A 14,561-nucleotide genomic window follows, 5' to 3' on the forward strand; every position below is an offset into this window, starting at 1 on the left:
TAGGGAACATCTCCGGGACACCCGCACCAATCAACCACACCGCCCCGTGGCCCAACATTTCAACTCCCGCTCCCACTCTGCCGAGGACATTGAGATCCTGGGCCTCCTTCACCGCCGCTCCCTCACCACCAGATGCCTGGAGGAAGAACGCCTCATCTTCCGCCTCGGAACACTTCAACCCCAGGGCATCAATGTGGACTTCAACACTTTCTTCATTTCCCCTTCCCCCACCTCACCCTAGTTCTAAACTTCCAGCTCAGTAACTGTCCCCATGACTTGTCCGGACTTGTCCTACCTGCCTATCTTCTTTTCCACCTATCCACTCCACCCTCTCCTCCTTGACCTATCACCTTCATCCCCTCCCCCACTCACCCATTGTACTCTATGCTACTTTCTCCCCACCCCCACCCTCCTCTAGCTTATCTCTCCACGCTTCAGGCTCACTGCCTTTATTCCTGATGAAGGGCTTTTGCCTGAAACGTCGATTTCGAAGCTACTTGGATGCTGCCTGAACTGCTGTGCTCTTCCAGCACCACTAATCCAGAATCTGCTTATAAATATGTTTTAATAGAGTTGTCCACTATTTTAATGGACATGTAAATGTTTACCTAAATACTCACTTATTGCACAGTTATGTATGCAGTGCTTGCGTACAACATTAATTTGAGATTATTGGTGTGCTATACATTTACAAAGAACAACACATGTTTAATGTCTGAATCAACTCTTCAGGAGCTAGATTAATCTTCACAATTTCATTCTCCACCACCATAGCAGAATCCTACCCCCCCGACTCCTTGACAATTGAGAGGCAAATATTTATAATCAGGGAGTAAGTGAGGACTGCAGATGCTAGAGAGTCAGAGTTGAATTTCTGGTGAAAGGCTTATGCCGAAACATCAACTCTCCAGCTCCCCGGATGCTGTCTGACCTGCTGTGCTTTTCTAGCACCACACTTTTTGATAAAGATTTATAACTAGTTATGTTTAATATGTTACCCAGTATCACACGATCTACAACATGTCACAAGGTCGTATCACATTGCATTACATTAGTGGGAACTCATTTGAACTTTTATTCTCATGGTGTAAGAAAATAGTTCACCCCTTTACTGTCTTGTGAAATACAGTAGAGTACCAAATTTGAAATTAGTAACAATACCCTGTCATTTATTTTTGATATAATGAAACAAAAAAAAATCTTGTTTACATTTCCCTGAAACGTCTTGGCCTGATCAATGGAAAAAGAAAATTGTGAAATCCTCATCAACATGTCTAACATTGTAGTGCAAACAGACTAGCTTGTTGATAAGTCTCTTAGGCTGGAGCCGTACTGCAGCTGCTCCTGAGACCAGTAATTGTGGCTTGCAGTGTGATTCAGATCAAACTGAAATGATCTGGAGAGAGTCTTGCAGTATTTGCTTTGCTGAGCACAGAAATCACATCAATATCTGACTGCTGAACTATGTTACCACTTTTTGCATAGCAATAAATCTTAATGGCTTGTTGTCACACAAACACATCAATCAGTACATGCTATCCCCTCCACCTTAGTTATCACTATCTTGATTACTTCGCCATAACATTTTACAGGAAGAACATCTTTTGACAAATGTCTGAAAAAACACAAAGTTTGTCAATGAATCAAATGACTAATTTCTTACATTTGTTGATGCTGCAATGTTTTTGGCTACAAGTTTAACAATTAATTTATCAACATGATAATTGCTTCTGAGTTTATTTTCCAAATCTTAAAGAAGTTATTTGGTTACTGAATGATGCATGTGGGTGACAGGTGAGCAGAGGATTAAAATACCCACATTGAAATCACCTACTAAAGCTCGAATTCAATTTATTTTATAAATGGATTAGTTCAATTTTAATAAGTGATCCGAAAAGCCACCAAATGTTTGGAGTCACAATTATGAGAAAATACCACAGAGAGTGGTTGAGTTTCAGTGGGTTGGGTAGAAATGTCAGTTTGGAATTTTTCTAAATCTTTAGTTGTTACCTGATTGCCAGGAACATCTGACTAATTTCAATTCACAGGTTACGAAAGAGACGTGTTTATTGTTCAGTGCATTTCACTTAACTGTTAGTTTTACTATTTGTTCTTGCCAAATTGCTCTCCACCCCTCTTGAATCTGTTGTCTCCTTGATAGTGCATAGTTCCACTGGTTCTGTCTGCCCACCAATGTTTAGTCCAAGTGCACGTTATTCATGTGTAAGCCTTGAATTCGAGCTTTAGTAGGTGATTTCAATGTGGGTATTTTAATCCTCTGCTCACCTGTCACCCACATGCATATTTCTGTCAGATGTTTGCTGGGCTGCGATCATGACTGTGATTTCCTCGTCAAATATTTATATCCTGGCAGCAATGCCACCAATTATTGTAACTGGACAAGCATGTAAATGGTGTCCACAAGAGCAGCTCAAAAGCTGGGAACTCTGCATCGAGTAACTAATCTGACTTCCTAAAGCCTGTCCTTCTTTTACAAGCCACAAATCAAGCGTGGCAGAGTACTCGTACTTGCCAGGATAAATGCAGCTCCAACAACACGCAAGAGGGTTGATACTGTCTAGGCCAAAGAAGCCTACTTGATTGATGCTCTATCCACCACCTCCAACATTCACACCCTACACCATGATGCTTGCCTTCATGAGCACAAGCACAGAATAGGACTAAGTAAGTCGTGTTACAACTTTTTAAACATTGGTTAGGCCACAGATAGAAAACTATGTACAATTCTGGTCACCACATTATTGGAAGGATGTAATTGCATTGGAGAGCCTTTAGGGATTCACCAGCATGTTGCATGGGATGAAAAATCTCAGTTAGGACGAGAGACTGGGCAAGCTAGGTTTCTTTCCTATGGAGCAGAGGAGGCTGAGGGAGTATTGGATTGAAGTATAGACAGAGTAGATCACGAGAATCTCTTCCCCCCCCCCCAGGCATACGTGGTTAAGACCACAGGGCATAAATGCAAGGTGAGGAGCAAGTGGTTTTGAGAAGAAATGAGACTGAATTTTTTTTTTCACCTAGAGGGTGGTGATGTATGGAATGTGCTGCCTGAGAGGGTACTCTTGCAACATTTAAGAAGCTTTTGGGTAAGTATTTTAATTGCCAAGCCATAGGTAGATTATGGACTGAGTGCAGTTAAGTGACATGGGTGTAGACTACAGTATGGAAACAGGCCATTCGGTCCCACAAGTCCACACCGACCTCCAAAGAGTAACCCACCCAGATCCATTCCCCTTGCCTATATTTACCCCTGAGTAATGCACCTAACACCATGGACAATTGGGCATGGCCAATTCACCTGACCTGCACATCTTTGGATTGTGGGAGGAAACCAGAGTAGCTGGAGGAAACCCACGGGGAGAATGTGCAAACTCCACACAGACAGTCGCCTAAGGTGGGAATCGAATCCGGATCCATAACCACTGAGCCACCATGCCGCCAAGTGTAGTTTGGTTTTTGCTGGTTGGCATAGACATGGTGGGGCGAAGGGCCTATTTCAAAATTATATGAGTCTAATTAGAGATGTGCAATAAGTGCTAGACATGCCGGCCATACTTACATTCCACAAAAGAATTTTTAAAATTGTACCTATGTTGTCATGCTGACTGAAATCAGACCAAATTGGAGCTAGAAGCCTTTTTGATCTGTTTGCTGCAGCTACTTGTTTTTATTTTGATTGTCAGGTTGAGAGGCAAATGCCTTCATAATGAATGCCTTCATAGTAATTTTAGAGATAAAGGTGTTCTGATGAAGCATTCTCTCCTAAAATTACAATTGCCAATTTTAATTTGGATACTGGCAGATCTGCTGTGCCTTTCATTCATTTTCTGTCTTCATTTCTTAATAATTGAATTAGTTCTTCTTTACATTGTTCAGTCGATCAAAACTGACATGGCTAACGAAACAGCTCTATGAAATAAAGGTTGTGAATTGTCAGTAGGCCCTTGAGGTAGCAATCAACAGTTGTATTGTCTGTGAAATGAAGAACATAAAGAAGACAATTTTAATCATTTAATATTGACATGGTTTTTTTTGTGACATAAGCCAAAAATAAAGTAGAATATTAAATTGGACTGCAATGAATTGAGTTTTAGATGGACAAGGGCACAATTTGAAAATAAGGGTATCCCATTTAATACAGAGAGAACGGAAGAATTTCTTCTCTGAGATAATGTTTGGAATTCTCTTCCCCAGTGAACAGTGGTGAGTGGGTCATTGACTGACTATGTTCAAGCCTGGGTTACACAAATTGGCTTACACCTATTCTGTTCTCTGTGTTCTTACTTGAGCATTTTTTTTTGTCCCTTTGTGATAAGTATGGATAAATGGAGAAATAACACCGGTGTTACAATGCAAACATGTAAAATAAAAGCACTGGAAAATGCAGAACTGAAAATTATATTTAGCCAGTAACTGCTAAGAACAACTGTTTTAATACTGTCACATCTCCCACTATATAGGTTTTTTTTAGACCTATTTGTTGTTCGGCATCAAAGGTGCTGCTTTTAAATCAGCAGAAAGATTAAGAACATCAAAAGCTTTAATCTTTCTGTGATGTGCGTTTGTCATTAAATGAAAAGTGGTTCAGTACCTTCCCCTCCTGAAACTGTTGACCTTTTATTAGCCTCTCAGCTGCCAGGTTGGGAAGCACCTTATAGGAACCAGACTAGGTGAGAGATCACTTAAAACAGACAGTAATGGGTAAAGGTCCACCTTCTGCCCTGACTGAGATCAATCAAACTTCGCAGACTGTGACTTCGATCAAGGGTCTGACTCAACTGAGTGACTTAGTTCAGTGCATTTTAAACTCTTGAAATGAATCCGGCACCAACAGTCCCTGATCCAGAATGTAACACATTATACTCAGCCACAAAGTACTGCATGAAGATAATGTTTTAATAATAGTGAAGAAATTGTTATCAATTTATTGATAGATAGCAGCAAGGTGAGTTGGCAAAATCTTCCCAGCCCCTGAATGACTGGGTGTTGGCAGGAAAGTTGGGAAATTCACTTGAGATCAGGAGTGAGGAGCTTCCATTTCGGTACTGAGAGCATAAGTCCCATATTGGAACCAACTGTTGAATGACAAAATCAGATTCTTGCTAGTGAGCAGTGCAACACCTATTTACATATGTTAGCATTGTCATGACATGGAGACAAGCAACTGAACCAAATCCACCTTTCTACCTCTGTATTAGGAACAGAATAAAATGAAAACCTTCAAAAAACATCAAAGTTGACCCCAATGGTTTCTAACCAGACTTTTTGAATAACCAATCCCAGACTTTATGAATAAACAATTCTCAACACTGCATTGTAGCTTAAACAAAAGACCTGGCAATTTACTAACACTATAATAACTTTGGTAGGGCAAAATTAAATAACAAAGTGATGTAATTAGTCTATGTTTTAAACCCAAAACCTTTGTTTTCAGCTCCATTCACACAAAGGACAGACAGTGAAGCAAACAGTTATGCGATAAATAAAAGAAAATACAGTCAGGTTCAGGGTTTTCTTCTGGGGTCTATTTGCCAGTGATATGTTTGAAAGTCAGGACACAATTCAAGACAATGGAAAGTAGCCATTCATAAGTCTAGGAAGTATTCATTGGTTGTGCCTTTAAAACTTATGATCACATTCATAAACGTGAGCATTTATAATTCAAAATGTTTGCAAATCGGGAATCCCTCTAACAAAAGTGGGCAGGTTACTTAAGTGGTTTTCATTATGCTTTGTTCTACAGATGTTGGTTTCTTGGTCAGTTTTCTGAAGATGTTGCTAAAGACCACCTTTACAGATCACTCAGATTAAGGCCTTAATGCTTCTAACATGATTCTCTATTCTCTGAGCTTCCAAGAGCTGATCAGGAAGCTGTCAAATCTTCATGCTGGATCACCAACAGCCAGATTCCTTCTCACAGAAAATAGTCCAAAACCCAACTCTGACGACTTCCTGACCATCTCCTCCACAAGGTCACAGTTATTTTTCAACATCTGCCCTCTGCTTGACCTTACAGGCTTTTGCAGACTTGCTGGAACCAAATTCTCAGCTACTGACCTTGTTAATGGCCAACTTCATCTATCTGTATAAACACAATGCTCATCCCTGCTGACAAAACATCTACAGAACTTTTTGACCAGGAACCAACCTGCAATTAACTTCCAGGCCGGGCCTCATGAATAAACAAAAAATTGTTTGGTCTGTTTTCCTATTAACATGAGCTGACTACCACAGTCCAAAAGTTATCTTTAGCTCCCAGCTCCCAGATCAGACCCCAAATCAAAATTGATAAAAGATTTAAAAGAAGAAAAATCAGTGAGGGCTCTAACAGCATGCAATAGCATTCCTCATGTCTTACCTCATTGATATGCAGTTTCCCACCCACTGCATGGCAACTAGATTGCAAAAATTCCATGCGGTCAGAGCAGTAACCTGGCCACTTCAGTTTGCCACTCGCTTCTCCAGTTCTCCATTAGTCACCAACATCTCAGGGCACATGGGGAAAGTGAGGACTGCCAATGCTGGAGAGTTAGAGTTTAAACGTGTGGCGCTGGAAAAGCACAGCAGGTCACTCAGCATCCAAGGAGCAGGAGAGTCGATGTTTCGGGCATAAGTCCCACATTAGGGCGGCACGGTGGCTCAGTGGTTAGCACTGCTGCCTCACAGCGCCAGGGTCCCAGGTTGGATTCCAGCCTTGGGTGACTGTCTGTGTGGAGTTTGCACATTCTCCCTGTGTCTGCATGGGTTTCCTAAAGATGTGCAGGTCAGGTGGATTGGCCATTCTAAATTACCCATAGCGTTAGATGCATTAAGGAATCTAATCTAATCTAAAAGTTCCTGATGGAAGGCTTACTCATAGGTTACTCTTTGAAGGGTCGGTGTGGACTTGCCTAAGGACCTGTTTCCAGACTGTAGGGAATCTGATCTAATCTGATCTAATCTAGAAGCATCTATGGAGGGAATTCAGAGTTAACGTTTTGGGTCCAGTGACCCTTCCTCACAACTTTGTTCCTCAGGTCTTTCAGACCTATCGAGCTTTTCCAGCAATTTCTGTGTTTGTGTCTGATTTCCAGCATCTGTAGTTCTTTCGGTTTTGCTTAATTACTTATCCTTGCTCTGGGTAATCACCTGGCTTTCCCACCAATAAGGCAGGTACTATGTTGCAAATCCTGAAAGATGTCCATGGACCCTAGTTTGAGACTTACTACTTTCCCCAATTACTGGATCAGTTACTGTGACATAAATTAGAGTATTCCTTCTGAAGATTCATTCCCACCATCAGTTAATAATAATTCTGAAATTGAAAAACAAAAATTCTTATGGAACAAGTATCAAAATACAGGTAGAAGCCCATTCATGGAGAAATACCATAATTAATCATCTTAATTCATGAAAATAAAAATAATATTTCACATGTTAATAATAATTGCATAACGCAATTGACAAGTCAAAAGCAGATCGTGTTTAATTTCAACTAACAATTGATCTTTAAATAATCATTAGGTTTGTCGAGCAACATAACTGATGGCATCCGAAGATAGCTGTGGAGTCAAATCAGGTGTATTCATTCGTCAAGATAGTTCCAGCACATCACTCTCTCTAGGGTTTGACCCATATCAGGCTGGATTAAATCTTCAATTTGTTGAACCATTAGAAGATAGGTACAAATGTGTCACTTGTTCATTTGTTCTTTGCAATCCATACCAGACTGGATGTGGGCATCGGTTTTGTGAAAATTGCATTGCAGAATTAACGTAAGTAATAATTTCTAATATTCACTTTCAAAGTTGTTCAATTTTAAATTGTGGATTGGTAGTGAAAGTGAACATCCCAATAAATGTCGTTGGTTGCAAATCCTATCCGATCTAATGGATCATTTGGAGAGGCAGTTAGAGGCAATGAGGAATTTGCAAGAGCAAGGGGGTGTGATGGATGACAATTATAGGAAGGGGGGGGGAGGGGATGTCTCAGATACAGTCACAGATGGGTTAGCTCCAGGAAAGATAAGAGATAAAGGCAGGTAGTGCAGGAGTCTTCTGATTCTGGATTAGTGGTGCTGGAAGAGCACAGCAGTTCAGGCAGCATCCAAGAAGCTACTTGGATGTTGCCTGAACTGCTGTGCTCTTCCAGCACCACTAATCCAGAATCTGGTTTTCAGCATCTGCAGTCATTGTTTTTACTAGGAGACTTCTGAGGCTATCCCCATTTCAAACAAGTATGCTGTTTTGGAAAATGTAGGGGGTGATAGATTCTTAAGGAAACATAGCACGAACAGCCAAATTTCTGGTATTGAGACTGGCTGTAATGCAATGAGAGGTATGTCAAGTTGCAAGCCATCGATTATCTTGGGGGACTCCCTAGTCCAAGGTACAGACAGACTGGTTTCTGTGGTCAGCAGCGAAAAATCAGAATAGGGTGTTGCTTCCCTGGTGCCAGGATCAAGGATGTCTCTGAGAGGGTGCAGAATATTCTCACGGGGGAGAGGGTCCAGCAGGAGGTCATTGTACACATTGGAACCAATGACATAGGAAAGGAAGAGGTTGAGATTCTAAAGGGACATTACAGAGAGTTAGGCAGGAATTTAAAAAGGAGGTCCTCGAGGGTAATAATATCTGGATTACTCCCGGTGCTACGAGCTAGTGAGGGCAGGAATAGGAGGATAGAGCAGATGAATGCATGGTTGAGGAGCTGGTGTATGGGAGAAGGATTCACATTTTTGGATCATTGGAAGCTCTTTTGGGGTAGAAGTGACCTGTACAAGAAGGACAGATTGCACCTAAATGGGAAGGGGACTAATATACTGTCAGGGAGATTTGCTAGAGCTGCTCGGGAGGATTTAAACTCGTAATGTCGGGTTGGGGGTGTAGGACCCAGGGAAATAGAGAGGAAAGATTTCAATCTGAGACTGGTACAGTTGAGAAAAAGGCGAGCTATCAGTCAGGGCAGGCAGGGACAAAGCAGAGAACACGGTAGGACTGATGAATTAAACTGCATTTATTTCAATGTAAGGGGCCTAACAGGGAAGGCAGATGAACTCAGGACATGGTTAGGAACATGGGACTGCGATATCATAGCAATTACAGAAGCATTGCTCAGGGATGGGCAAGACTGGCAGCTTAATGTTCCAGGATACAAATGCAACAGGAAGGATAGAAAGGGAGGCAAGAAAGGAGGGGGAATGGTGTTTTTAATAAGGGATAGCATTACAGTTGTACTGAGGGAGGATATTCCCAGAAATACATCCAGGGATGTTATTTAGGTGGAACTGAGAAATAAGAAAGGCATGATCAACTTATTGGGATTGTGATGCATTATAGACCCCGAATAGTCAGAGGGAAATTGAGAAACAAATTCATAAGGAGAGCTCAGTTATCTGTAAGAATAATAGGGTGGATATGGGAGAGAATTTTAACTTTCCAAACATAGACTGGGACTGCCATAGTTAAGGGTTTAGATGCAGAGGAATTTGTTTAGTGTGTACAAGAAAATATTCTGATTCAGTATGTGGATGTACCTACTAGAGAAGGTGCAAAACCTGACCTACTCTTGGGAAATAAGGCAGGGCAGGTGACTGAGGTGTCAGTGGGGGGAGCACTTTGGAGCCAGCGACCATAATTCTATTAGTTTTAAAATAGTGAAGGAAAAGGATGGACCAGATCTAAAAGTTGACGTTCTAAATTGGAGGAAGGCCAATTTTGATGGTATTAGCAAGAACTTTCAAAAGCTGATTGGGCGCAGATGTTCGCAGGTAAAGGGACAGCTGGAAAATGGGAAGCCTTCAGAAATGGGATAACGAGGGTCCAGAGCAAGTATATTCCTGTTCAGGTGAAAGGAAAGTCTGGTAGGTATAGAGAATGCTGGATGACTAAAGAAATTGAAGGTTTGGTTAAGAAAAAGAAGGAAGCATATGTCAGGCATAGACAGGATAGATCGAGTGAATGCTAAGAAGAGTATAAAGACAGTAGGAATATACTTGAGAGAAATTAGGAGTGCAAAAAGGGGACATGAAATTGCTTTGGCAAATAGTGTTAAGGAGAATCCAAAGGGTTTTCACAAATACATTAAGGACAAAAGGGTAACTAGGGAGAGAATAGAACCCCTCAAAGATCAGCAAGGCGGCCTTTGTGTGGAGCCACAGGAGATGGGGGAGATACTAAATACATATTTTGCTCAGTATTTACTGAGGAAAAGGATATGGCAGACATAGAATGTAGGGAAATAGATGGTGACATCTTGAAAAATATCCAAATTACAGAGGAGGAAGTGCTGGACGCCTTGAGATGCATAAAGGTGGATGAATCTCCAGGATCTAATAAGGTGTACCTTAGAACTCTGTGGAAAGCTAGAGAAGTGATTGCTGGGCCTCTTGCTGAGATATTTGTATCATCGATAGTCACAGGCGAGGTGCCGGAAGACTGGAGGTTGGCTAACATGTTGCCACTGTTTAAGAAGGGTGGTAAGAACAAACCAGGGAAGTATAGACCGGTGAGCCTGATGTCGATGGTGGGCAAGTTGTTGGAGGGAATCCTGAGGGACAGGATGACATGTATTTGGAAAGGCAAGGACTGATTTAGGGATAGTCAACATGGCTTTGTGCGTGGGAAATCATGTCTCTCAAACTTAATTGAGTGTTATGAAGAAGTAACAAAGAGGATTGAAGAGGGTAGAACAGTAGACATCATCTATATGAACTTTAGTAAGGCATTCAACAAGGTTCCCCATGGGAGACTGGTTAACAAGGTTAGATCTCATGGAAATCAAGCCATTTGTATACAGAACTGGCTCAAAGGTAGAAAACATAAGGTAGTGGTGGAGGGTTGTTTTTCAGACTGGAGGCCTGTGACCAGTGGAATGCCACAAAGATCGGTGCTGCATCCACTACTTTTCATCATTTTATATAAATGATTTGGATGTGAGCATAAGAGGTATAAGTTAGTAAGTTTGCAGATGACCCCAAAATTGGAAAGTTAGTGGATAGCGAAGAAGATTATCTCGGATTACAACAGGATCTTGATCAGATGGGCCAATGGGCTGAGAAATAGCAGATGGAGTTTAATTTGAGGTGCTGCATTTTGGGAAAGCGAATCTTAGCAGGACTTATATATTTAATGGTAAGGTCCTAGGCAGTGTTGCTGAACAAAGAGACCTTGGAGTGCAGGTTCATAGCTCCTTGAAAGTGGAGTTGCAGGTAGATAGGATAGTGAAGAAAGCGTTTGGTATGCTTTCCTTTATTGGTCAGAGTACTGAGTACAGGATTTGGGAGATTATATTGCGGCTGTACAAAACATTGGTTAGGCCACTGTTGACATATTGCGTGCATTTCTGGTCTCCTTCCTATCGGAAAGATGTTATGAAATTTGAAAGGGTTCAGAAAAGATTTACAAGAATGTTGCTAGGGTTGGAGGATCTGAGCTATAGGGAGAGATTGAATAAGCCATGGCTGTTTTCCCTTGAGTGTCGGATGCTTAAGGGGTGACCTTATAGAGGTTTACAAAATTATGAGGGGCATGGATAGGATAAATAGACAAAGTATTTTCCTTGGGGTGGGGAAGTCCAGAACTAGAGGGCATAGGTTTAGGGTGAGAGGGGAAAGATATAAAAGGGACCTAAGGGGCAACTTTGTCACACAGAGGGTAGTACATGTATGGAATGAGCTGCCAGAGGAAGTGGTGGAGGCTGGTACAACAGCAACATTTAAAAGGCATCTGGTGGGTATATGAATAGGAAGGGTTTAGAGGGATATGGGCCACGTGCTGACAGGTAGGACTAGATTGGGTTGGGATATCCGTTCAGCATGGACGAGTTAGACCAAAGCGTCTGTTTCCATGCTGTACATCTCTGACTCTAAAAGTTGGTTTGTTGTCAGTTTCTTGGATTAGTGGTGCTGGAAGAGCACAGCAGTTCAGGCAGCATCCAACAAGCAGCGAAATCAACGTTTCGGGCAAAAGCCCTTCATCAGGAATAAAGGCAGTGAGCCTGCAGCATGGAGAGATAAGCTAGAGGAGGGTGGGGGTGGGGAGAGAGTAGCATAGAGTACAATGGGTGAGTGGGGGAGGAGAAGGAAGGTGATACGTCAAAGAGAAGAGGGTGGAGTGGATAGGTGGAAAAGAAGATAGGCAGGTCGGACAAGTCAAGGAGACAGTAAGTGAGCTGGAAGTTTGAAACTAGGATGAGGTGGGGGAAGGGGAAATGAGGAAGCTGTTGAAGTCCACATTGATGCCCTGGGGTTGAAGTGTTCCGAGGCGGAAGATGAGGCGTTCTTCCTCCAGGCGTCTGGTGGTGAGGGAGCGGTGGTGAAGGAGGCCCAGGACCTCCATGTCCTCGGCAGAGTGGGAGGGGGAGTTGAAATGTTGGGCCACGGGGCGGTGTGGTTGATTGGTGCGGGTGTCTCGGAGATGTTCCCTAAAGCGCTCTGCTAGGAGGCGCCCAGTCTCCCCAATGTAGAGGAGACCACATCGGGAGCAACGGATACAATAAATGATATTGGTGGATGTGCAGGTGAAACTTTGATGGATGTGGAAGGCTCCTTTAGGGCCTTGGATAGAGGTGAGGGAGGAGGTGTGGGCACAGGTTTTACAGTTCCTGCGGTGGCAGGGGAAAGTGCCAGAATGGGAGGGTGGGTCGTAGGGGGGTGTGGACCTGACCAGGTAGTCACGGAGGGAACGGTCTTTGCGGAAGGCGGAAAGGGGTGGGGAGGGAAATATATCCCTGGTGGTGGGGTCTTTTTGGAGGTGGCGGAAATGGCGGTGGATGATTTGGTTGATGCGAAGGTTTGTAGGGTGGAAGGTGAGCACCAGGGGCGTTCTGTCCTTGTTACGGTTGGAGGGGTGGGGTCTGAGGGCGGAGGTGCGGGATGTGGATGAGATGCGTTGGAGGGCATCTTTAACCACATGGGAAGGGAAATTGCGGTCTCTAAAGAAGGAGGCCATCTGGTGTGTCCTATGGTGGAACTGGTCCTCCTGGGAGCAGATACGGCGGAGGCGGAGAAATTGGGAATACGGGATGGCATTTTTGCAAGAGATAGGGTGGGAAGAGGTGTAATCCAGGTAGCTATGGGAGTCAGTGGGTTTGTAAAAAATGTCAGTGTCAAGTCGGTCGTCACTAATGGAGATGGAGAGGTCCAGGAAGGGGAGCGAGGTGTCAGAGATAGTCCAAGTAAATTTAAGGTCAGGGTGGAATGTGTTGGTGAAGTTGATGAATTGCTCAACCTCCTCGCGGGAGCACGAGGTGGCGCCAATGCAGTCATCAATGTAGCAGAGGAAGAGGTGGGGAGTGGTGCCGGTGTAATTACGGAAGATCAACTGTTCTACATAGCCAACAAAGAGACAGGCATAGCTGGGGCCCATACGTGTGCCCATGGCTACGCCTTTGGTCTGGAGGAAGTGGGAGGATTCAAAGGAGAAATTGTTAAGGGTGAGGACCAGTTCGGCCAAACGAATGAGAGTGTCAGTGGAAGGGTACTGTTGGGGACGTTTGGAGAGGAAAAAACAGAGGGCTTGGAGGCCCTGGTCATGGCGAATGGAGGTGTAGAGGGATTGGATATCCATGGTGAAGATAAGACGTTGGGGGCCGGGGAAACGGAAGTCTTGGAGGAGGTGGAGGGCGTGGGTGGTGTCTCGAACGTATGTGGGGAGTTCCTGGACTAGGGGGGATAGGACAGTGTCAAGGTAGGTAGAGATGAGTTCAGTGGGGCAGGAGCATGCTGAGACAATGGGTCGGCCAGGGTGGTCAGGCTTGTGGATCTTGGGAAGGAGGTAGAACCGGGCAGTGCGGGGTTCCCGGACTATGAGGTTGGAAGCTGTGGGTGGGAGATCTCCTGAGGTGATGAGGTTCTGTATGGTCTGGGAGATGATGGTTTGGTGATGGGGGGTGGGGTCATGGTCGAGGGAGCAGTAGGAAGAGGTGTCCTCGAGTTGGCGTTTGGCTTCAGCGGTGTAGAGGTCAGTGCGCCAGATTACCACTGCGCCCCCTTTATCCGCTGGCTTGATGGTGAGGTTGGGATTGGAGCAGAGGGATTGGAGGGCTGCGCGTTGTGAGGGTGAGAGGTTGGAGTGGGGGAGGGGGGACGACAGGTTGAGGCGGTTAATGTCCCGGCGGTAGTTGGAAATGAAGAGGTCGAGGGCAGGTAATAGGCCAGCGCGGGGTGTCCAGGTGGATGCAGTGTGTTGGAGGTGGGCGAAGGGGTCCTCGGAAGGTGGGCGGGAGTCCTGATTGTGAAAGTAAGCTCGGAGGCGGAGGCGACGGAAGAATTGTTCGATGTCACGTCGTGTATTAAATTCATTGATGCGTGGACGGACGGGGATGAAGGTGAGTCCTTTGCTGAGGACTGATCGTTCGTCCTCAGTGAGGGGAAGGTCTGGGGGGATGGTGAAAACTCGGCAGGGCCGGGAGCTGGGATCTGGTGTGGGTGTGGAGCTGGGAGTGGGGTCGGAGCCAGTACCTGGAGTGGGTGTGATGGTGGGGGGAATGGGGGTGGAGGCATGAGCTGGGGTGATGTTGCCCTCGGGGTTCTGGGGTGTGGGGATAGTGACAGTGGGGTC

The 14,561-nt window shown here is 44.2% G+C and overlaps 1 protein-coding gene across 3 annotated transcripts in view; it reads left to right on the forward strand.

Moving 5' to 3' along the window:
* The window catches only part of LOC140482954 (TNF receptor-associated factor 5-like), a 72,089-nt gene that overhangs the window by 28,847 nt on the left and 28,681 nt on the right, over positions 1 to 14,561 (forward strand). For 2 of the 3 annotated variants that reach the window (XM_072580741.1, XM_072580742.1), the window contains exon 2: positions 7,525 to 7,775. In XM_072580741.1, coding sequence (XP_072436842.1) covers positions 7,546 to 7,775 — 230 coding nt within the window. In that variant the 5' untranslated portion in view covers positions 7,525 to 7,545. Of the gene's footprint in view, positions 1 to 3,042; positions 3,108 to 7,524; positions 7,776 to 14,561 lie in introns of all 3 variants that reach the window. The other variant, XM_072580743.1, reaches the window with a different exon arrangement.

Source organism: Chiloscyllium punctatum, chromosome 11, assembly GCF_047496795.1.
Source record: "Chiloscyllium punctatum isolate Juve2018m chromosome 11, sChiPun1.3, whole genome shotgun sequence".
NCBI lineage: Eukaryota > Metazoa > Chordata > Chondrichthyes > Orectolobiformes > Hemiscylliidae > Chiloscyllium > Chiloscyllium punctatum.